At 33.6% G+C, this 24,904-nt stretch overlaps 2 protein-coding genes and 1 long non-coding RNA gene across 4 annotated transcripts; 2 read left to right on the top strand and 1 right to left on the bottom strand.

Annotated features, from left to right (window-relative positions):
* Window positions 1-1,403: 1,403 nt before the first annotated feature.
* Window positions 1,404-3,661, top strand: LOC142615832 (S-adenosylmethionine decarboxylase proenzyme-like). The gene is made up of 3 exons (XM_075788690.1): window positions 1,404-1,640; window positions 1,815-1,968; window positions 2,071-3,661. The coding sequence occupies exon 3, from the start codon at window positions 2,275-2,277 to the stop codon at window positions 3,436-3,438; it is 1,164 nt and encodes a 387-aa protein (XP_075644805.1). The 5' UTR covers window positions 1,404-1,640; window positions 1,815-1,968; window positions 2,071-2,274; the 3' UTR covers window positions 3,439-3,661.
* Window positions 3,662-9,992: 6,331 nt separating this feature from the next.
* On the top strand, window positions 9,993-13,345 carry LOC142622934 (GDP-L-fucose synthase 1-like). The gene is made up of 3 exons (XM_075796502.1): window positions 9,993-10,171; window positions 11,575-11,712; window positions 12,033-13,345. Exons 2-3 carry the CDS (start codon window positions 11,694-11,696, stop codon window positions 12,983-12,985), a joined length of 972 nt encoding a protein of 323 aa, XP_075652617.1. The 5' UTR covers window positions 9,993-10,171; window positions 11,575-11,693; the 3' UTR covers window positions 12,986-13,345.
* Window positions 13,346-18,930: 5,585 nt separating this feature from the next.
* On the bottom strand, window positions 18,931-20,683 carry LOC142644300 (uncharacterized). Of its 2 annotated transcripts, XR_012845939.1 has the most exons (3): window positions 20,290-20,672; window positions 19,594-20,079; window positions 18,931-19,279 (listed from the first exon to the last, which is right to left on the bottom strand). It is a non-coding gene; the product is annotated as an uncharacterized LOC142644300 (long non-coding RNA). The 2 variants fall into 2 exon arrangements; XR_012845938.1 differs by lacking the exon at window positions 18,931-19,279 and having other exon boundaries at window positions 19,320-20,079; window positions 20,290-20,683.
* Between the last annotated feature and the right edge of the window lie 4,221 nt (window positions 20,684-24,904).

Here is a 24,904-nt window from a genome sequence, read left to right as displayed (position 1 = left end):
ATTCTCATAAATTCTCCGAATATTCCTCTGACCCTTTTAACAAACTATTTAGGTAGGGGTCAATATTATCTTAAAGGCAAAAATTAATTTGTGGCTCTAATAAGCCATTAAATTTTTTTTTTTTTTTTGAGAATCAATGTCTTTTGTTATTTCATTATTTGCCCAACAATCCCCAACAATCCCCAACAATACGCATGCCTGTTAGAAATATGAACATGTTTAATTAGTATTTGTAACCGAATGATATATTTGTTTAATTAGTATTTGTGGCTAAAGTTTTCTTTTCTTTTCTTTAAAAAAAAAAAAAAAAAAAAAAAGCCAATCCTCATGTGTTGCCTAAGATTTTTTTTTTTTTTTTTTTGCATAGAGGGTTAAAACAAGTTTATCATCTTTTAGGAGTATCTGTTCTGAACGTGTGTGACAAGGCTCTACTACAATTGGTCCCCCCCCCCACCCCCATTTTTAATTTAATTTTTTCGAGAATCCTATTAATTCAAAGCTAATATAATACTTATTTTGTTATTTATTAATTTATAGGAATATAATACTTGTTGAAAAGCAAAAGGTTGGCTTTTGGTATTCAGAAACAGAAATACTCCGATCCAGTTTCGAAGTTATTTGTGAGTTTTTACCACACAAAACTATAAAAAAAAAAAAAAAATCAGTCTTAACGTTTAGTGCAATTTATTCACGGTTTTTGCAATTTATTCACGTGGGTGGATTCATGAATCTGGTCATATTTCCAAAATTATTTATTGGAAAAAGATAACTGATGCTCTATGATATTAGTTTATAAACTAATTTTAAAAGTATTTTGTTTGAAAATGATAAAATAATTTATTTTTTGATAGGTTTTTTTATAAATATTTTTCATGAAAAAAATGTGTCAATTTTGTTTTAGATGATATATTAATAATTGTTTTAAAGACACATATTAACATGATATAATAAATAGTAAATTCAAGGACATAACAAATAACAAATTAAATCAAAACTTCAAAAAGTAACAAATTAAAACTTTAGCCTATACTAAACTTCCAAGACAATCTCAATCCACTAAATTGGTTGAGTTTTTCTTAATTGATTACTAGCGAAATATCAAGAAGTTTTTACTAATTAAGTTACAAGATTATAGTCAAATTGGTTAAAAAGTAATTTATTCTTAAAGTTTGATTTGTTACTTTTTAAAAAACAGTGGTTTAATTTGTTACTTTAAAAACTATTTTAATTAATTTGTTACCATAAAGTATTAGATGTAATTTTTCTAAAAGTTAATTTTTAAAAATAAGATAAGATTTCTAATTTGCTCTCATAAAAAATAAAAAATAAAAAAGAGGGAGATAAGATTATTCTGGTTTTACTACAAGCACTCTTTTTATATTAAACAATCCTATTTTTTTTTCACTAAGCCCACTCCAAAAGCCCAGGGTAACGTTTTTGCTCCTCTATAAATACTCTCTTTCCGCTATCTTCTCTTCTTCACAAAACACAAAGCCTACTGTCTCTCCTTGTAACCTTCAAATCAATCAAAAGACTACCCATCTTTCAGTTTTCCTTGGATCTCTAATCTCATTTTGGTTTTCTTCATCATACCAAATTATCTCTGATTTTCCCATCCGCAGATTAATTTCAAAGGAAAAGTAAGTCTTTTCACTCTCTGCATGTACGGTTTTTTTCTTTGAATATTCAATATTTATTCTCTCTGTTGTTAAAGTTATAATCTTTTTTGTGTGAAAATTTAATGGGGGTTGTTTTGGATATTCAAGATTCATTCTTTAGAATTGAAATAGTAATATGGGTGTTTTGAATTTCAGAAGCGTGAATGTTGTAATGGAGACCAAAGGTGGTAAAAAGAAGTCTAGCAGTAGTAGTGGCTCTAAACAATACGAAGTTCCTCTCGGTTACATCATTGAAGACGTTAGACCCAACGGTGGCATCGAAAAGTTCAGATCTGCTGCTTACTCCAACGTAAGAATCAAACTCAAAAAACACTAAGAGCCCTTTTTCATTTTTGTGTTATGAAAATCGGTTTTTGTGACGCTTTTGTTGTTTTTGTTTTTGTTGTTGCAGTGTGTGAGGAAGCCATCCTGATATTCGATACAAGAGATGACTTGTTTGGTAGAATAGGATTTCCCTTTCGTTTTTTCGTTTTCGTTAGAACAATAATCTGAATTCTCTTTGGCCAAACAAAACCCAGAAAACAAAAAAAACCACCAAAAAAAAAAAAAAAACACACTCTTTTGCATTAAACAAAATATTTCTCTTTTTTAAGCAATGGGCATTTTCAACGATCCTCCACCACCTTCACCAATAGGGTTCGAAGGCTTCGAAAAACGCTTGGAAATCTCATTTTCCGAGCCATCCATTTTCATAGATCCACAGGGACTCGGTCTCCGAGCCCTGACTCGGGCCCAACTCGACTCCATTCTCGAGCCAGCTCAGTGCACCATCGTTTCCAACCTCTCAAACTCCGAGTTCGACTCGTACGTTCTGTCAGAATCAAGCCTATTCGTCTACCCATTCAAAATAGTCCTCAAAACCTGCGGGACCACTAAACTTCTCTTGTCGATCCCACCGATTCTCCAACTCGCTGACTCACTCTCACTCACTGTGTCCTCGGTTAAATACTCTCGTGGCAGTTTCATTTTCCCAAATTACCAGCCTGCCCCTCACCGTAACTTCACTGAGGAAGTCGCTGTTTTGAACGAGTACTTTGGGCACATGGACGCACAGGCTTACGTAATCGGCGATCCCAACGTTCCGAACCGTAACTGGCACATTTACTCGGCGGCGAGTAAAGACATTGAGAACAATAAAAATACCCAAATTACCCTTGAGATGTGCATGACTAAGTTGAACCGCGACAACGCGTCCGTGTTTTTCAAAAAATCGGGAAGCAATGGGGCATGTGAAATGACCAAAGAGTCCGGGATTAATGAAATTATTCCAACTCACGTGATTTGTGACTTCGAGTTTGACCCGTGCGGGTACTCAATGAATGGAATTGAAGGGTCTAGCTACTCTACCGTGCACGTGACCCCAGAGGATGGGTTCAGCTACGCAAGCTACGAGGCCATGGGGTTCGACCCCGAGGCTATTGGGTTCGAGCCTCTGGTCAAGAGGGTGCTCAAGTGTTTTGGCCCGGCCGAGTTTTCTGTGGCGGTCACGTGCTCTAATGGTTCCCAGTTTGTTTCTGCTGACGTGGAGGGGTACACGTGTGAGAACGTGGTGAAGCAGGAATTGCCAGGTGGGTGTTTCCTGGTGTACATAACTTATGCGGAGAATAAAGCTGAGGCTGAGGCTGAGGCTAAGGCTACAGAGGAGTGCACAGTGGAGCGCACACCTATCAAAGCAAAAGCGAAAGCTGTCATGCACTGCTGGAAGGAGTTTGTGGTGGAGGAAGAAGAGGAGCTGGTGACGTGTCGTTACGTTTTGTGAAGCTTTTTTGGGGCCACAGCCAAAGCCAATCAGAGTGTCAGTTGTCAGTCAGTCACTGCCAGTCAGTCTGTTGAGTGGCATTTTGGTAATTCAAGTTGTTGGGTCTGTCGTGTGTCTTTTTCATTAGAATTTCTATGGTCTTTATGTTATCTTTTTACTAGTCTTTGGGTCTATTATTACTTGGAATAAAAGAGCATTGACCAATGGTCATTGTAGCTGTGTAGCAATGGAGTTGTTTGGTACTGTTTTCCATTGGAATTTCTGGCCTTTATTGTTTATTGTGTTTTTTATATTTCTTTTGGTCTGGTGTGGAATAAAATTGCACTATCGGTATACAAATTTGACTTGCCCAATTGTCATTTTCCAAGAAAGAAGTATAATGGAAATTCTTGCACAATATGCCCAACGGCGCCAACGTATTCACACTTCTTATCTACGCTCTTTAACTCTTCCATCATATTTGATTAGGTAAAATGCATTTAGATGTCAAATCGGTCTCTTTGTTCTCTAAATTTATTGATATTAGGACGGCAAAGTTTGAAAAATATTAGTGTGTTTTTATATATTTATTCAACTTTGGTCAATTGTAGTCTTGATTAGTTGATGAAATTTTAGTCTAAACATATGATTGTTTACATTAGCTTTTTGTTAATTTGTTGAAAATGGACAAATTTACTATTTTGTAAAAGAAGAAAATGTACTTTAAAGAAATAAAGTATGCATAAATAAATTAATTAAAAAACTAAAAACTTTAAAGCTAATCCTAATGACCCATTAAAAAGAACCTATGCTATGGTGTGCGTATTTGATAAGGTTGCATGCATTCACCCAAAAAAAAGAAAAAAAAAAAAAAAAGATAAGGTTGCATGCTAGATTCCCTTAGGCTTAGTTGGAAAAGCTCTCTATCTTCCATGTGAAACGACCATCAAATGGTCTTTCTCGTGACTTCTTCGAAATCTCTCTAAAGTTTGGAAATAATAATTCATTGAGATTTGTACTTTGGTGCTTTGAATGTTTTCTAAGGTCTAGATTTAAACGTGTAGTGCATAACTACTCTCTCTTTCGGAAGCATCGAAGAAATGAGCAAATAGTTATGAGAGATGCACCTTATTCCTTGCTGCAATGGACAAGTTGAAATTGCAATACCAAATCAAATAGTTTATGCAAAGCCAATCCAAACTGTTTCTAATGCAAGCAATATTTTAATGAATGAATACTATACACCCGCTGCTTTGATAGATATTGAGCCACAAAAAAAGGAGTGATATCAGGAAAATATTATTTTTTATTTTATTTTAATGGCTATAAATGAAAATAAACTACACGAGTTTGGGCCTCAACCCGTACATTGAATCCAATTTCGGTATTCTTATCGTTATGCTACATTTTAAGCTATTTTACCGTATTTATCACCTTTATTGTTGATTCTTATAGATGTATTCACAATATTTTTGCAATACTTTCTCGACAAATCATAAGTAGTAAATTGTTATTTGTTGTTATGAATTGACAAAAAAATAATTTAAATTATGAATTCAAATTTGAATCAATAACAACCTACTATTTATAAGTTTTTGTGAAAATGTTGTGAATGTAGCATTTTTTGTTTTTATATGGACTTTGTTTATAATGTTTAAAGGATGAAATATATATGTGTGGTGATACCAATCATATTTTGCAATTTTTTTTCTCACAATAATGTGATATTTAACTATTCAAATTCAAAGTTTATAACATATTCTTCTAAAAAAAAAGGTTTATAACATATTATTAGATTATTGTCAATATTGATAATATTGGATTGTCGAAATGTTCATATCCTTTTTTTCTTTTTTCCATAATCCAATTATTTACTTGCTTTTTTCCTATAGAAATTTAGATTAAGCGAGTTCACACTTAGCATGTCCTACAAATTTGGCTGTGCACAAAATCACAGTCAGAATATCCTGTGGTCCAAATGTGAATAGGTATTAGGTATATTAGTTAGAGAAATGCTAGAGATGGCACATTTCGTTCGTTCGTTCCTTTTGAGCCAAAAGTTGAAGATGTTGCATGGAATTATCATAGGATAAAAAATCAAACCAAATCTCTTTGATAAATGAGTGATTGATGACAAGTGATATGGGCCGACAGCCCCATCAAATTGTATATGATGGCATGCTGCTTTGTTGTTGTGAATCTTGTGAGTGGTGATAGGTCTTGGCAAGAGTGGGGGAAGTGAGAAAGAAAGTAATTTAAAAAAAGAAAAAAGAAAAGAAAAAAAAAAAAAAAGAGGTCCTTTTGGCAAACTTTTTTCCTATTTTATTTACTACCATTCTTTCTGAAATGGGACAAACAATTTGCTTTTTCAATGTTTTTTTATTTTATTTTTAATTTATAAACTTTGCTTTTTCAATGTTATCTTTACATGAATCTCTTTCTCTTAAGTCTTATCTCTGCCTCACATTTCAAATCTCTTTGCATAAAGCTAATAATGATGTTATTATTAGCTCCCTTACTTTTGCTTTTGCACATAAAGATGTACTATAACAAATCATACTGAACTATCACCCATTTATTTGTCTCTCTTTAAAAGATTGAGAACAATAATTTTCCAAACGCTACTCAACATTACATATAGATCATTGCCATCGTTATTGGTTTCCAACAAATGAAAGATAATTGGGTAAGTTAATTTTCAAAACTTAGAGTTTTAGATATGTTTTATTTAAACATTAAACTTTGAAAATATTCTATTAAAAACTTAAAATGTTTTAAAACATTTAAACCATTTGTCACATATATGTTAACTACTCGTTAAACATGCATCAACTGCAGGCTAGTTTAAAAAAAAAATATATATTTCAAACTCTAAGGCTTACATAACGCATTGTGAAAATTTAAGGTTAAAATAAGACATATTTTAAAAACTAAATTTTAAATAAGACAATTGGAAACTATAAGGTTTAAATAAAACTATTTGATACTACCAACTTTAAATTTAATTTATCCAAAATGATGACATTTAAATGAAAATGATCTAAAATTGCCTAATAGAAAATAATTGGATTATTACAGTGTGATGTTTTATGTTTTGTTACCAAGAAATTTATTTTGTTGAATACATGGTGTGCTAAATATGTTACGCTGATATACTCTATAGTGTTTTTTTTTTTCAAATATACTCTATAGTTTGTTATAGGGAGAATGCTTTATACTTATAAATCACTGTTTTGTTCTTTAATTAGGATAAATCATACTTTCTTATCATTTTTCTTCCCTAATACTTATTTTTAAGTATTGCCCTCATAATGTAAATAAAAAATTGTTGAGATGAAAAAATTGAGAAAGAAAAGATGCTCATAAATTATATAAGGTTGTAATATCATATATAGTAACAATCCAACTATTTTTTTTAATATTCATGTTTTAGGAAATATTCATTTAAACCTTACTGCAGTTTTGATAAGTTGTATCCAAAGTTCAAACCTTATAGTTGCAAATAATTTTATTTAAAGCTATAGTTTTGGATAGTTATTTAAACTTTAGATTTTTTGGTATTTTTTATTTAAACCTCAAAGTTTGAAATCATTTCATTTAAAGCCACACAAGATGTTTAACGTGAGATTAACAAATTTGTGATAGAAGGGTTAAATGAAACATGGTCGTAAAAACTTAGAATTTGAAATGAATCATTCTAAAATTTTATAGTTTAAATGAAATATACCAAAAATAATATTTTAGATAATATTACTCGTGGTTCGCTCAATCTGAACATCCATTTGTGGTTTGGATTTCCTTTTAGACTTTTGCAAGCTATACATGTAATTAGATACAAGCATGCACCCAAATTTGGTTAAATCATTTGATCGATGATGAGAAGTTACTAAGATAATCCCAAAAGGTGATTTGGGGTGCATTAAAGCGTGACAAAATTTACAAAGTAAGTGTGATGGATTGGAGTTTACAATTCACTTTATTTAGGAAACAAAGACATTACAAGGACAGCTGCTATGATTGATGTTTTCATGCTGTTTAATTAAATGATTTTACCAATTAATGTCCAAAAGGTCAGGCTAAAAATAATTAGATAGGGGCTGCTGCATGAGGGAATATCTTTAATTAGGTGAACTACTAATATGTAAGATTAGGGCAATGATGCGACTTCAAGATGGGTTGGGTTTGTATGCATCATGATTTGTATATGTTTTTATAAACGATTGACTGGAGTTAAATGAAAAATGTCATAGTTTATGCATGACTGTATTTCTATATTGTTTTGTTTGTTAATATGTTGAATATCATCCTTTTTGTGCCAAATTATATGAAATGCGTACACACATTTCTTTGTGCATGGGCGTATGAGTGAGCCAGTAATGTGAATTTCTTTTCCTTTTCATTCAGAGAGAGAGAGAGAGAGAGAGAGAGAGAGAGAGAGAGAGAGAGAGAGAGAGAGAGAGAGAGAGAGAGAGAGAGAGAGAGAGAGAGAGAGAGAGAATTTCGTTTAGAGATGCATTACTGTCATTTGTTTAAAAAATACTTTTAGAAAATTTTTATCCAAAAAAAAAAAAATTGATTTTTTGACTTTTTTTTTTATATTTTTCATAAAAAACAATTTCAAATTTAGCAAAAATAATTTATTAACAAACGCCCTAATATGTGGGTGTGCGTACATGCAAATTAATCCTAAGTTAATAAAAGTAAACAAACTTTTATGCATATAAACAATACTTTCAGTGAAAACTGAGTTTTTGATTTGTGAAAAGTTTGTAATCCCTGATAAAAAAAAAATTGTAATTCAATGCACATTTGATTTGACCATGGCAAGCAAATCAAAGGTGGATCCTAGGCCTCCACGGGCTGGATATTTTGATCCGCGGCTTTTTGAATGTTGGGCTGACCAATGAAAAAGGCAAGCCTAATTCTAAATACCCAAGTTAGTCAATTGGGTCCAGATAAAAGATAGCCCAAGCCCAACATCAAGATCCCAATAATTCAATTCTTTTGATTGTTGAATTGACGAAGGAAGTTTCTTAAGGGATTCAAACAACTTGGGTCTTGGGAGTGTTTACAACTTTACAAATAGTCCAATGTAAGGAATGTCACCATTCGTTTGAGAGACTTGCAAGAACGATTCCAAAAAATATTCGGACACAATCGAATGTAATCTCTTACAACCCTTACCACCTTTAAACAATGAGCACAAAACGAGCTTAGAAGAACTATGAAAGCAAACGTTTCCAGTATTTCTCAAAAATTTTAAGGCATAATGTAGGTTAGAGAAAAATCTTTCATGCGTTAGGCACATGAGACTTGCTTGTAAGAGGCTGGTCTCATTCGTCTGGCGCATGAGATACCAACTCGTAAGCTAGATATATAGTTTAAGGCCTAATTCAGATAAATTTAAGTGAACTTCATGAATATTTAAATATCAAATGAATAGTATTTATTTAATTATTTATATTCCAACATTTTTGTTTAAAAAGTATTCTTCATGCCTCTTGAGATACAAAATTACTAATTAGGTTTATATTTTTTTAATTTTAATTTTTTTAAAAACATGGATGGGTTTTGGAGTCCTATTTTTCTAGGGTTTTTATTGGATCAAATTGCTTGACTTGAATATTCTTTTTGAAATTTTCATATTTTGTACTTAAAATTCATAGATCATTAGAATATGGTTTATTTACTTTACATGAAAATTTGTTTGGATGTTAGTTTCAGTATCAAGTTAGTTATGCTTGTTTGTTTTAGGAGTAAGTTACGGGTGCTTGATTGTACTTGTTAAAGGGGAATAAAGTGAGTCCTATTGCATTGGAAAGTTATAAAAGCAAACACATAACTTTTAACTTAATATAATATGACTCCGTAAAAAAAAAAAAATTGATTGCAATAAAAATTTCGATTTTAATTAATACACTTAAGACTTTTGTTAATTAGACTACTGCGCATCTTTGGTGTGGTGGTTACTCTACAAGTATAAATGCTTGTGGAGTGTGAGGAGCAAGAACTGGGGTTCAAATCTCCATAAGGGAGCTTCACACACATATGCAATCAAATTTTAGGCTAGAGTATAAATTTTATCTTGTATAAAAAAAATAAAAAGACTTTTGATAATTAGTTTTTTTTTTTTTTTTAAGAGCAACCATTTAATTTAACATAAAATATTCTTGTTTAAAAAATATTTTCTAATTCTCAAGTATTTTCTCGAAAGTTGTGGTTAAATAAAAAATATTTTATATAAAAAAAAGGTAAATAACAATTTACTCTCCTTTAATTGGTACTTGGCCATATATTCACTGAGTTTCGACTTTTAGATATATTTTTTAGACACAAGGGTATTTAGACCTTGAGATTTCAATTTTTAATTTTAACTTTCAAAAGTTTTGATTAATTTTTTTTTTCCAGTGAACAAAATTTTAATTATAATTAGTCTATTTGGTTTGATTCTATGACATAATCCAATCCCATAAATTTTTATTTGATACCAATCCCATAAAAATTTTAGCTGTTACATTTTAATTCTTTAAAATTTAGATTAAAATGAAATTGTTAAAAGGATAGTACTACTACTTATTTAGAACATTTTCAGCCTATTCTCTCTCATTCAGAGACACAGAAACCCCCTCCTCTCTCAACGTCTCTCTCGCTCCTTTCCTCGGCGGTGTCTCCACAGTCTCTTGAACCCTGCCCACCGACTTGCTGGTTTCGCAAAGCCCGCATCACAGCCCACAGCAGAACACACTTCTCTCTCGTATGCACCATTCTTCTATTTCCATTTTTTTTTTCTTGCTAATTTGATGAAGGATTTTAGCTGAGATCTAAGATTCCTAGCCTGCATTAGTTTATTTCATATGGGTTTCTTCTCTTTTTATTATTTAGTGGTCTTGGAGTGTTCTTTGTTGTACATTTGCTGAATTTCGATCTGGGTCTTTTTTTTTTTTTTTTTTTTCTTTCTTGTTGGTTTCCATTTCATGATTTGTCAATTTTTTAAGCTACATTGAATTCATTTGCTAATTGCTAATCTGGGTCTGCTTCATTTCGTCCCCAGAGCTGAGATTCTTTGTTGTGTGGACAATTCGTTTACATTGCATGTTTGTTTATGTTTTCTGAGTTTGTTGCTTCAATTGTCTTGGACTTCAATTATCAAATAATGTTTTCATTCATAGGCACAAAAAAAATAAAGTCTTTAATTTTTCAATTGCTGTCTGGATCATCTTAGTTTGGTCCTAGAAGATAAGGATTTTGTTTTTTTGTTTTTTTTTTTAGTTTCTACTGCATGATTTATTGGTTTTTGAGTTACAGTTTTTAGAATTGTTACAAACTAATTTCATCAGTTTGGTGTGTGCATGTTTGACTGGTGGAATCATTTGAAATCTGGGTTTTCCCACTTGTTAAAGAAACCCAACTCTCCAGTGGATCTTATTTGACTAAAGGATTCTTTTGATGATGATAAAGCTGTCTAATTCCGGGCTATATCAACTAACTTGCATTGTGTTGAATGGAAAATCCGTTCTTGTTTATATGACACAGTAAAGGACTTGCATCAAAGCTTGCACTAAAAAACTGTACTTTCATAAACCACTCTACTTGCTCCTTCAATGATAGTTAAATAAAATAATGTAATGTGTTTTTGGCTCAGTTTTTATCATTTTTATTTATTGTTAGTCTGCAATTGCATTAATTTGTTGGAGTCTGTTATCTTTGGGTATATTGCATGTACAGATATGAAGTATCGATACAGATTGATAATGGTTCTCATTCAAAACTAGTTGGTAAATAATTGAGACACGGTGACTTGAGCAGATCATCTTGTTTTAGGTTTGTGGTTAAGTTGATTTTATTTTTTTAAAGATAGGAATTGGTTATTTGTGTCTCGAATAGTAAGTACTTAGTTGAAAGCAAAAGAAAGATGCTTTTAGCTGCGGGTTTTGTTGTTTATTAGGGGTATGAGGATGATTTTGTTGTTTCAATTTTGGGTACAAGTGTAAAATGTTGGGTTGTTGTTGATATGTTGAAATCAAGTTTGCTGTTTTAGAATGCTTGTAAAGTAGTATTTACTTGAACTGTTGTGCTCCCACTATCCTGCTATAATTTATCTTTGAGGTTTTTGTAATTTTTTGTTGCTGATTTACTTTTATTCTACTTATTTTGCAGGGTATTTTCTTTCACTCAGCATAGACTGGGTAAGGCACAGTTTTCCTCAGAAGAACTATCATATTTGTCTCTCTAATTGGCCAGCATAGACAAGACAGCGACATAGCTTTCGTGTGAACATGGGTGACCCTTCCAATGGTACTCTCTCTCTCTCTCTCTCTCTCTCTCTCTCTCTCTCTCTCTCTCTATATATATATATATATATATATATATAGGTTTGTTTGTGAATTTGATAATTGAGAAAATGTAAAATAAGAAAAGAAATGAAGAATTGGAATAATATCTCATAAAAACCTAAACTTCAACTTACTAAGATAAAAAACTCACAATTTGTTTCCTCACATTTTCTCTCCACCCAAACACTCCCTATCCCCCAAACCCAAATCATAAAAAATCTAACTCTAATTCCCTCCCCCACTTCTTTGTCTATAAAACAATAACCTCAAAATTTTGTGCAGGATCTGCCTTGTCCTTTTTCTCTGACAAATCGGCAAAGATCTTTGTAGCAGGCCACCGCGGGCTTGTGGGCTCTGCCATAGTCCACAAGCTTCGCCACCTGGGCTTCACAAACCTTGTCCTTCGCACCCATTTGGAACTCGACCTCACCCGCCAAAATGATGTTGAATCCTTCTTTGCCACTGAGAAGCCTCGATTTGTCATCCTAGCAGCTGCCAAAGTTGGTGGCATCCATGCCAACAACACGTACCCGGCCGACTTCATCAGCATTAACCTCCAGATCCAAACCAACGTCATTGACTCCTCTTACCGCCATGGCGTCTCCAAGCTCCTTTTCCTCGGCTCCTCTTGCATTTACCCCAAATTTGCACCCCAACCTATCCCTGAAGATGCGCTCTTAACTGGCCCATTAGAGCCCACCAACGAGTGGTATGCCGTGGCTAAGATTGCTGGCATCAAAATGTGCCAAGCCTATCGTATTCAATACAATTGGGATGCGATTTCGGGTATGCCCACCAATCTGTATGGCCCCAACGACAATTTCCACCCCGAGAACTCCCATGTCTTGCCTGCATTGATGAGGAGATTTCACGAGGCAAAGGTGAAGGGTGCGAAGGAGGTGGTGGTATGGGGGACTGGGAGTCCCTTGAGGGAGTTCCTTCACGTGGATGACCTGGCTGACGCGGTGGTGTTCATGATGGAGAGCTACAGTGGCTTAGGGCACATGAATGTTGGGAGTGGGAAGGAGGTCAGTATCAAGGAGTTGGCTGAGCTGGTGAAGGATGTGGTGGGGTTTGAGGGGAAGCTTGTTTGGGATACGTCCAAGCCTGATGGGACTCCTAGGAAGCTCATGGATAGCTCGAAGCTAGCTGCATTGGGTTGGACCCCTAAGATTTCGCTTAGGGATGGCCTTGTTGATACCTATAAGTGGTACTTGCAGCATGTGGAGCAATGATTTCAGGTGATTAAGCCGAATGTGATTTCGGTATTAAATATTTGTTGTTGTTATGTCATTGTTATTTATCTTTCTTAAGATTATATACACACACACTATACATGTGGAAATTATGGATATTCGATTTTGTATCAATAATGTGGGATAATTAATTAAGATGCTTTGTTACTTAAGATTCAGCTCTAGAGGGTTTCTGTTACTATGAGAACTGAGTGAGCTGCAGAGCTATTGTTGTGAACTTTGCAAAAAGTGCTATTTGTATTAGTGAAATTGATACTGTACTGAGTTTGTGGATTATAGTTATGGTTTCACTATTGTTCAATTGTTAAATATTATAGTTGGAGTTGGAATTTAAATAAATTTTGTGACCTAATTGGTCTCTTGACCTAATTTCATCTTCTCCACCAATGAATGATGGGTGGAGGTAAAGCCATGAGTTTCGTTCTGTATGGCTGCAAAAGCTGTATTTATAAAAAAAATATACAAAAAGAAAAAGATGATATGCATGATTTGTTGCCATTGTATGTTAATGATTGTTTAAGAATGCCTACATGAGTTGTCTAAGATTGTGTGCAGATGTGATTCTTATACAATTTTTGGAACTAATGGCACATGGTAGGGGTGTTGGCTGCAGTTGTTGGTGCCATGCAAAACATCTGGGTAAATTGGTGTATGTTTAAAAAATGTTGCATTAAATATGACTCACTTTAATTAGTTGAAAGTATCGCGATCTTCCTTGAGCCAACCAGCTTCTCCCCTCTATTTGCTTCTTTTGCAATGCTTTACTTCTAAGTTTTAAGTCAACCAGCTCACAGTTGTTTAACTCTGTGTCCTAGAAAAATTTTCCCATTTCTCTTCTTCATTTTCCTACTTATTGTTCTGTTTCCCATCCTCTGTTATATTCACACATGGAAAGTTACTGCTAATTTGTGGTGGGGAAACTTATGAGATACGTTTCTTTATACTCTGCTATCCGTGCACTGCATTGCCCTATTGATTCCAATTTTGATTACCTAGTGATGAAGTGTCTTGTGAGCTGCTTGACTTCCTCACCTATAATATATAGTCAAATTCTCATATGAAATGTACAAATGGTGGTTTTCCTGAGTTGGTTTTTCTCAGAAAAAATGCACTGCATTACTCCCATGAGTACTTCTATTAACATTGAAATCAATATCACTGAGTTGGTTTTTCTGTTACCTCTTATAAAGCATTTTCACTCAAAAATGGGAGTAATAAGGGTCAGGTCTACTTTAGTCCTTCATGTAACTTGTAATTTTTTTCACTGAAATGTGTGTACTAGAAAGTCTACAGTCTACACATTGGTTACAACCATAGTTGGCTAAAACATCGATGCAGCAATTAGCTTCCCGGACACTGAAAGATTCAACCATTGTTGACAAAAGAATTAGACTTGAGAAGATCCATAACTTTTGCACCAAGTTCAACTTCTATTTGTTTAATCAAATTGATTTGCTAAAATCGGTCTATCCCTTAAACCCCATCACTCTTAGAATGCCTTCAGGTTTCTGTGCAAAACAACTCTTTAAGGAAGTCAGTGCCTATGATGATACTCAGTTGACTCACAATTCAACTCAAGCCAACCTAAGATGTCAAGCCTAAAAGAATGGGCAAGCAAGACTCAAGTATACCCAACCTAAGATGTCAGTGCCAAATGTGTACACTCCCAAGAGTGCAATCACTCCGACAATGATATCAAAAACATGGATTTCAGCTCATGCAACAAAACCTTATGTGCACATGCAACATAAGTCTACCAATAAAATTGTAACCTGTCAAATTTTAGAGCCTTGTTACACCATGTACTCTTACAAGGAAACTCAGTGTTTTGTGCTGAGAGATTTTCCTATGGTTAAGTTGTTCCTATCACATGTATTCCTCCTGTTCTCCTTTCCATTGCCTGTTTGCCACTGATTAACTGTCTGCTGGCCCAAATGTTTGTGCCTTTACAATTGCCTCTCAAGTATATTTTGGATGCTTTATTTCAGGCTCCGATGTAACTTCTTGAATTTTTTATTGCATTTCTACTTATAGCTTATAAGACTATATTTATTAGGTGGCCTCCATATTATTATTGAAATGTCTTTTTCATTTGGAAATTAGGATTTTTAACGTTTAATGCCTTTTGAGATTCTGAAGAAACTGGGCCTGACCTTCCTTTTAGTTTATATTTTTATCCTTTGTCTGATTTGCTAGAGTTATATAGGGTAGGTTAATTCTACCCTATAGAATAGGTACTGGGCATGCATTCCCCAACTCAGATTTAGATCTCATGCAATTATTGTGTGGTGTAATTACCGTGTGTTTTTGAGATGTAAGTTAGGAAGGTGAAAAAATCAAAAAATTTCTGATTCAACTGTTGAGATTAAAAGTGATTTTTGAAGTTTCAATCTCAGTTATTAGTTCACTATTGCATGGCACCAGATTTGAAACCCCCCCCCCCCCCCCCAATTTTCCCACATGTTTCAAGTGTTTGCACCAATCTTTGACAATTGCATCTTAGTGCAGAATCTTATTGTTTTTAATTTTATATGAGGAACTTAAATGTAATTTTAGGCTCCTTGAGGAGTGCTAAAATATTTTTCCTGTGATTGATTATTGATGTTGGACACTGTAAAAAGCATGAACCAAACTATGATATGTAAGACATCTCTCCCTAACGGAGATGAAGTCCTAGCTGATTCAAGTGACAAGGCAGATGTATAAGCATGTATTTGAGTGAACGTTTCCTTTTATATGCGGCATGGGACTTATTAGATCGTTAATTTTTGGAGCTGAATTGAAATATACATCAGATTATGATTGTTGTCTTGGTAGCTGGTAGCCATATCATGTGTTTGTGGCCATGCGTTCTTTCTGGCTCTTGTCTTGGAGAAAGATACAGTTGATTTAATCAATCTTACAATCAATCAATTGTAAGAGTATTTACATCTGGTTTTCTATCCTTGACTAAATTACCGGTTCAAAAACTCTCTTTTTCTACAAAACACTCTACATCCTTCTTTTTATTTTATAATTTATCCTATAACTATATTTTAATATTAATTCATTCTTTTGTTTTTTTTTTTTAGCATGGTGTATTTTCTGTAAAGCAGTAGGCCAATTACCTCTTGCAAGCTTAAGTTGCTTAACATTAATTTACTTTGAGCTTTGTGGCTAAATTCAGCGTGATTCTTATTGTTTGTGTAGTATCATTTTGTTTTATACTTGTTTGCCTATTGTTTCTGAGTAATAGGAATAGTGCTTTTGATTTTTTGTTCTTGAAAGAAAATGCTGAAATTTTCCTCTTTTTTTTATCCTTCTGCTTGTCATGAGGTTCTGTCCAGTATTATTGTTGATTGCAAATTTGCATATTCAAAATGAAGATTTAATTTCACTTATCCATGACTGGCAAGTGTATGGTGGTGGATGTAATTTTTGTTTTCGCTTATTAGTACTTTGAAGCAGACACTTGGACACAGCAGGCATGGTTTTCACTCTCTTATTGCAAAATAGGACTGACACTTTAGGATCACATCTATTAGCTTGCAAACAAAATAAAGACATTTATATTAGATGTTTCCTTAGGATTTTTTTTTTTTTTAATTATTGATTTATTGATTTATCTCTTTCCCTTGTTTTTATCTCCTGGTTTGGCCTTACTGTATTTCCTTTTTCTTTTTAGGTATAAGCCTCACTTTATATCAGTAGCTGAAGTTTTGCAATTTCTAGATTTACATTTGAAGTAGACAAGCTACCTTGTTTTACCTTTACTGGCTTCTGTTTCTGACTGGTGCATGACAAGCAAATATCTGCCGTTTTAGGTTTATATTATCATTCTGGAGGTGGTTAGTCTATTTACTGAAAATAAAATATGGCTTTTATTAACATAAAAGAAAGGTCTAAAATTACTGACAACAGTAGCACAAAAAGACATGTGAAAACTTGTCATTAAGTTCTGAGATGGACTAGACGACTGAATTAAACAGAGATGTAAAATTTGCAAATTAGAGGAAATACACAAGAACAAGGGGACAAAAGTTGGGAATTTTGCTATGTAAATGATTCTTGAACAATGCCATATTTCCATATAAACAAAAACTTGGAAAAAATTTCCCTATTTAAAGAAGTGGATTTCTGTGTAGATTAACATTGGATTAGTGTCAACCGTCAAGTTACACAAATTAACTGGCGGAACAAGACTTTATCAGAAGAAAAAAACCGGTGGAACAAGATATCAAGATAAGTAATTTACAATGCAATTAGAGATCTTGGCTGTCCGTGTACCCCAACCCTGTGAGAGCCTTTATTTATGTTCACGTATTTGGTGTTGGAAAAACTATTATATTGTTTAGTTGTGTTTTCTTTATAGGGAATAGTTATTCTTTACAAATGAGTAGTAAGTAATAACTATTTCTTACCAAATGATCTCTAACATATTTTCTTCAATGGCTCAATCAATTTAATAGTTTTTTTTTTTTTTCAATCACTTATAGCCTCATTGCTATAAATTATATAATTTTTAAATTTCTATGCAATAGACAGCTAAGCGAGAATCCAAAAAAAAAAAAAGTAAATCTAATTATATAGAGTATTTTAAAATTTTTAACTAAAATATTCCATCATCTTACCATATTATCATCAAACAAATGAATAATAATAATTATTCTTAAAAATGTTATTCTATTACGACTTCTTACATTCTTTATAGTACTAATTCCTATTCTCATATATTTATCATTATTGGAAACTAGGTTACCAAACTTTTAATCTTAAAAGAGACTCGAAGTGAACTTTGAGGAGGCCAAAATAGTGGCTAGAATGGTGAGGTACGAATCATGTCTTCTCTACCGCTATATAACTAGTTTATTTTACAATCTAATATGTTATCTATTAAAACATACAACCAAGAAAGTATTTAAAGCGCACGTTTCAACTTAAAGGTATTAAACCTCTCATCCATTGCATAGGTGATGCCCAACAACCATGTACACACTGCACAGAATTTTCCAATTTATATTCTTTGGAATTCTTCCATTTTTCTCCTAGCTTTGCTTCAGTTATTTTTATTAAAAACATTTTCAAGGAAAACTACTTATTTTTTGGTGATTAGTTGTGGTCTAAAAAATTACTCAAAAACATTTCATGGTGTTTAGGGACATGAAGCATTTTCAACCTTGAAGAGTGTTTAACTTAGTCATCTGAAAATGATTTTACCATTCTCAGTAGAGTGAGAATGGTACTTGACAAGAGTTTGTTATCCAAAAACGTGGGCATTCTCCAACAAATCTTTGGAGCAAATTATGAAATACTATAAGATTCACCCCATAAGAAAAGATGAATACACATCTGATACATGAGTAAAATACTTTAGGATTCACAGCATGTAAGAGGGTGAACACATATCGGATACATGATAAATTTTCTCGGTAGAGTGAGGGTGGTTCTTGACAAGAGTTTGTTACTCCAAAACGTAGGCATACGTGGGCATTCACCGTACAAACATTGGAGAAAAATATCAGACTGATACTCCAGTGAGGGTGTCACATTGCAAATTTATATATACTTATCTAATTGAAAAAAAAAAAATCTCAAATACATTTTGTAACGAAAATGTGCAGAATCCACGAAAATAAAGGCATAGACTATGGCATACAAAATATTAATTACGACTAACGAGCTCCACAATCCTTGGAACAAAAAAAAAAAAAAACGAAAACATAATCCAGACACACTGGAGCTCTGGCTGAAAGAAAAATTGTCCAACTTTTTAGAGCCAAAATATCAGAGAAGAAAAAGGGTGGAAACAAAATTTCACCAAATGGTAATTGAATTTCCATCACAAATCACAAATGCCAAATCTTAAGAATTATCCTTGTATTCACCCAAACTCCACTTTCCTCGAAAATACCATCATTTCCAGGACCCACAAAAGATATATATCAGAACTTTTGAAAATAATAGTCTGTATATAAGCTGCTAAAATAAACAAAATGCCAGGTTTTCACATGCATACAAAAACCAAAAGCAGGAGAGAACCCAGATTGCTGTGCACACAATTGATAGGACACTTCCATGGACTATGAGGGCCTTCCATCACTCAAACCCTCAACTTTGTTTGTCTTTGCTTCTGTTTTCTTGCTCAGTCTTTTTTGCTATGCTATCCAAAATGCCTCTCTCTATGTTAGTCCGCAAACTCTAGGACACCTAGACCGGCAGTTTCAGTGTTAATAACTGGACCCTACGGTTCTTGCATTGTCACCTCAGATACACCCGATACCCAAAATCATAGATCTAAAAGAACATTACAAACCAGTTCAAAATGAAACCAAAATTATGAATAGAATTCAACATCTTATAGTTGGAAAGGAAATCCCCAAGGATAACTTTTTTGCTTCACCAGTATGATACATAATGAAAATGAAAGTACCTAGTAGAATTTAATGCTAGCTATCAATTCCAAGAGACAACAAAAAAATACATTGTAAAGAGAAAGAAGCAAAAGACTGACAGAAAATTTTGTAATTGATGATAAAACAGTGCTTTAACATTGAATGCTCTGCAGATTAATGGACCCCAAAAAATTAAAAGCTTTACTCAGTACTCACCAACTCCTAAACAGAGTTGTCTGCCCCATATTTACTGCATAAAATCTATCATCTGCTGCTTTTTCTTTCTTTGCTTCATGAAGGAATTTTGGGGTTTTCTTCAAGAAGCAGTAAGGCACAAATGCAAAACCAAAAGGGCAAGTTAGTGTCATTAGAAAGAACATTTGCATAAACTTTCAATATGGACAACATCATGATGAAAAGAAAAAAGAAAAAGAAATAAAAATTATATCATAAAATTAAGAGATTGAGCCGTCCCGCCAATATCACCACCACCAACACCATCATCAAAAGGCAAAGCAGAAGAGAAAGAGCAGAGCGAGTTGCAAAGATTGGACTTTGAAAATGGGGTTTATTCCAGAATCAGCCCAACCTTCACATAAGCCAAAGAAACCCATTTGCTTCACAAGCATTCTCCAAGTTGTGACAACCACAGCCTTCTCCATTCTTCACAGCTTCAGTTGCCACTGATCTTCACCACAAAGCCTAGCAATACAAATGCGCACACACATACAAAATGAGAAAAATAAAAAAGTTGGGTTTTTTTCAAAATCTTTCAAAAGAAGCTTGAAATAGAACATTGTGAGTGAGAGTAGCCACATATTTGGTCAAAAAAACTCAAAATGAACATGAATTGTAAAGCGTAAAGGACTAGTGAACATGGGATATAACATATTGATGGGAATAGAGTTGTACGTTTTTTTCTTCTAGTTTCTGCTTTCCTTTGAGAAACAGAACCTCCTTTTGAGTGATGGGTTCTATTGTCCTATCATAAGAAAGCAAAATTTGTAGAAGAAATAGTTGTGTGTGTTGTAAGAAGCTGAGGCCATGAAGGATTGCCTTGTGGGCGTGTCTTCTGTCCCACGCTGGGACTGTCTGTCTAAACATAATGAGGCCAAGTAAATGTGTATGTACGGTTTGGCAATGGCTTTGCTTGGTTTCACTTAACCCTCATATCTCGAACCCACTTTCCCTTTGCTTGTCCAAGAAGCCCAGATTAGCTTTAGCTAGATTTGCGCAAGCAATCACTGTCCAATTCTAGTTTCCTTGCCTACCCTTTATCAACTTTTCAAATTCCCACTTACACCCTCTCTCTATCTCTCTCTCTCTCTCTCCAATTTGGTTTTGGGGTCCTGCTCTAGAATATGAAATTAAAACATGGACAAACTTTTTCTATGTTGAAATTGTTTTTCAAATTCTTACTTCAAAAACAAGAAAATGAAGAACAAAAAATAAAAAACCCAATATTTTATATAAAAAACAAAAAAAGTCATTATTTTAATAGCAGTTTAAAATACTGAGGCCTGACTCTACCTGACCAAACAGGCACAGTAGCCGATGTTAAATACATCGAGACCGCCACCAAACCCTACGTTAACAGTGGTTCTTGGCCCAACATTCGTTTGTAGATTCTAGGGGGTGTGAGGACCAAGCGAAGCAGCATAAATATTAAAACCATACAAAAATTAATATTAGAAATAAAAAATAAAAATAGCCCCTTTGTCCAAGAAATGTGTTCGACACCATAGTCAAATATAATAACTAGCCAGCACTATAATATTGTGGGTCCCATACAAGGACTTTGGAAACAAATGGGGGTATTTAGGTCATTTGGTAATCAATGGTAAAAGCACCCCGGATTTCACGTATCCAATTTAACAGAAAAGTGGCTTCGGCCTAGAAGAAGTGACGTGAATTTCCCTTTAATGGTCTCTTCATTTTACTTGCATGGATGAACAAGTGTGCCTCGTCCAAGAGATGGTTAAAAAAAAAAAAAAAAACAGTTGCCTACAAAAGTGAGTGGGTAAAGTTTTTAAAAAGATTCGAGGTTCAATTCTTACCAGCAACAATAAATAATGATTTTGATTTGATGATAAAGAGTAGTGATGTCAAAAGATTGAAATATTATTGTATTTATAAAAAAGAAAAAGTGAAGCTAACAAATAATAAATATCAAAAGAAAGTTGACAACAATGTCCTTCAAAGATATTATGCTGATTCAACATAAGTGAAGGGCATTGTGGTCAATCTAATAAGTGATGTGCAAACTGGCACAATGACACTGCACATGATTGCTGTACTTTCATTAAAAAGATTGTGTATCTCACTCCAAAAAATATAAAGGTATAGTAATCTGATTTAAAAACTAATATATGTAAAGGTGTTTAGCAGAAATAATATATATATATATATAAAAGGTGTAAAGGTAAATGGTGGACTCCACAAGTTCGGAGCTCATTTTTTACACGTGTGACTACATATGCCAGCTACACCGCACCATATAACTAATCAAGATTGTTTGCCACGTGTACGGCTGAGGGAGTAAGGTGAATATTATGCAATGTAACATGATTTTTTTGAGCTCAAAATACAGGTTATAGAGACTAAACACAACACACCACAACAGAGAATCATTTTACCATAGAAAAAAAAAAAAACCAACAGAGAACAGAAATGTCTGAGTAAAAGTCAAAGAAGGAGCAATGAATTTTTACAGTAAAAAAAAAAAAGGAGAGTAGATAGAAAGTGTGAGAGAACCTGAAGAGAAAGTTGGGCAGCTCACCCAAGACAAAGATTGAATCAAGCCAAGGGTCCTGATTAAAGCTCTTTTTATCTGTAAAATAAAACACACACCAAAAGAATTTTACTACCATATCGCAAACTTAAGAAGAAGAGAGAGAGAGAGAGAGAGAGAGAGAGAGAGAGAAAGAAAACAATAAAGAATGTAAAGGGATGTGAAAGTCCGAGATATCTCACGCAAAAATGATGGGTGTCACGGTGTCTCTAGCAAAGGAGCTTTTGTTGTGTTCCAAATTTAAACAAAAAGAAGCACTGGAGAAGGAAAGGCTATGAAGACGAATTTAGAAATGTCTGAGTGTATAGAGAAGAAAAAAGGGTGCAAAGATATCAAATCGTTTTCGACCCAGATCTTCAGAATATGAAAGTTCTGCTTTTGTTGGTGTGACTGAAACATTGGCAGTTTTCAAAGATAAATGTGTACAATACTCATCTACAAGATAGTACTGTGTATGAACAAACTCGTGCTCTTGATAGAGGAAGAGAGAGATGCTTTTTTCTCTTTTGCTAAGCAGAGAGAGAGAGAGAGAGAGAGAGAGAGTACTAAGTTAGCTACTAAATTAACCCGAGCTTACTGTTGTGTTACCTAGCTAGATGAAAACTGAAAAGCAAGAAGCTTGTGCCTTAAAACTTTGCAGATACTCTGATGTTTAGAAGTTTAATTAATTGGTGAACAACTGAGCATGAAGTGAAAGAGAGATAACTAAAACAAATCTATGCCTTAAATTGTTAGACAGACAAAGGGCTTTTGTTAAGGGAATGAAATTAAATTTTGCTTGTTTAATACTCCAATAATTATAATAAAAATATCATATTTAATATTTTCACATGAGAAATCAGATTTCTCTCTTTTTTAGTTTTTTTTTTTGGGGGGGGGGGGGGGGGGGGGTTGTGTTAATTAAAGAATTTCTCTTAAAGAAAACCACATCAAAAGCTTTTAAATATAATGGGAAGCATGATAATAGAATCACAAAGAAGGTGAGGTTTTCATAGCTAGCCTTTAATGAGAGAAGCAAGTCAGGATTGAGATTTTTCACTTTATCCACCCACATTTATGCATCTCAGAACCTTGATTGAATAAACATGAATTAACCCCCATATTTGCCAAAACTACAAGGAGTGCCACACACCATGCCGTACTACTACTAGTGGTACATTTGACAGTCCACCATATTATCACCAAGTGTCTCCTCCAAGAAACCTGTGCCCAGTTTCAACGGATGGGCCCAAAGCTTGGCTTGATTCAGTGTCTCAAAGTCCATCCACGGCAAGGCATTGGCTGTGAATCAATGCACTACAAAAGTCATACTATATGTTATGAACTTAGGATAAGGTTTGTGATGCTGAATGTTCATTACAAAAATGACCAATATAAGAAACATGTACATTGGCTAGCTAGTAACCAAAATGGAGAAAGAAGACTTTTAAAACTAGTGTCCCAAATGGCCGACTGATAGTGGCACCCAGTCCAAAAATAGCCAAGTTGATGACAGCTCAAATGCATGTCATGTTATACTAGTGTGTCGCTTTTTATGTAGCCTGTTTTGGATTGCATAATTCTTTTGGTTTTAGGATAAATTACTGTAAGGACAAAGGCTGTTGTGGAGATCTAGCTAATTAAATCGTAGTTGTGCAAGAGATTTGACATTTAAATTTTGAATCTTGCCTACACTAAAAATATAAGGTTTAGGAAGAATAAACTTTTCCTAGTAAAAATGACTATTCTTTTTTTAATCTAAATTGTCGCTAAGTTTTACCTTATATAAATGGTTTGATTATGTGTAACACTAAATTTATGGCTAGTTAAAACTGGGTTTGGGTCTCACACAAATAATGCCTAGCCTAGTTGGGCCAATTTATAATAGATCAGCATATAGAAGTTAGTTGTTCCTCAAAAAAAAAATAATAATAATAAGAAAAGAAAAGGCAAATAGAAGCTAGTTCACAGACCTCAGCCCACCCACCCATATATAAATCAGAGCCACCATGCACCTCGGTCACGTAATTATATAGAGTCTCGTGGGCTATCTCATATTCTCGTTCATCCTAGAAATACTATAATCAAATTTCCTTCTTTGTTGCCAAAAAAAAAAGGTTATATATATATATATATATATATATATATATATATATATATATCTCTCTCTCTCTCTCTCTCTCTCTCTCTCTCTCTCATACCTTCTTTAGGAAATTGAGCAAAGATCAAGAAATGAATAAGCCAAAAATGGTAAGAAGGTGGGGTAAATAAAACAATTGTTGTGTGAGGGGGACCAAAAAGCTATTATACATTTATACCAATAACCAATGCCAACCACTACTTTAATTTTTTGGGCCACCAACCTTCGTAGTAAAAATGTAAAATTTAATGTGTTTTTCCTGACCAATGGAAGGAAAAAAAGAAAAAGAAAAAGAAAATAAAAGTTGAAGGAAAAAGATGATTAGTTAAAAAAGAAAAGAAAAGAATAAAGAGATGATTTTGTCATGATGAGACCACGTTGTATGAATAAAATCTTTTCCGATACTTTACTTTTAATACTATATTGTGTTGTGTGTCACATTTACATTTGTCCACGTCCTTTTGAAGAAACCTAAAGCTTAAGAGCCTATCCTACTTGTGAGTGATAGGCTCATGAATAAATGGGTCTAATATTAACTTTTGAATAAGGCTACCTATAATTCTTAGAAGTGGTTACTTTTCTCGTGATTTCTTTTTTCGTATCTTCTTTGGAAAGGA

The sequence above is a fragment of the Castanea sativa genome, chromosome 1 (genome assembly GCF_040712315.1).
Source record: "Castanea sativa cultivar Marrone di Chiusa Pesio chromosome 1, ASM4071231v1".
NCBI lineage: Eukaryota > Viridiplantae > Streptophyta > Magnoliopsida > Fagales > Fagaceae > Castanea > Castanea sativa.
Note: the sequence above shows the minus strand (reverse complement) of the source record. Positions and strands in the feature narration are given on the sequence as shown.

What these genes read in the sequence shown, in the direction of transcription:
- LOC142615832 (XM_075788690.1), top strand. Translation starts at nt 2,275, where the DNA reads ATGGGCATTTTCAACGATCCTCCACCACCTTCACCAATAGGGTTCGAA.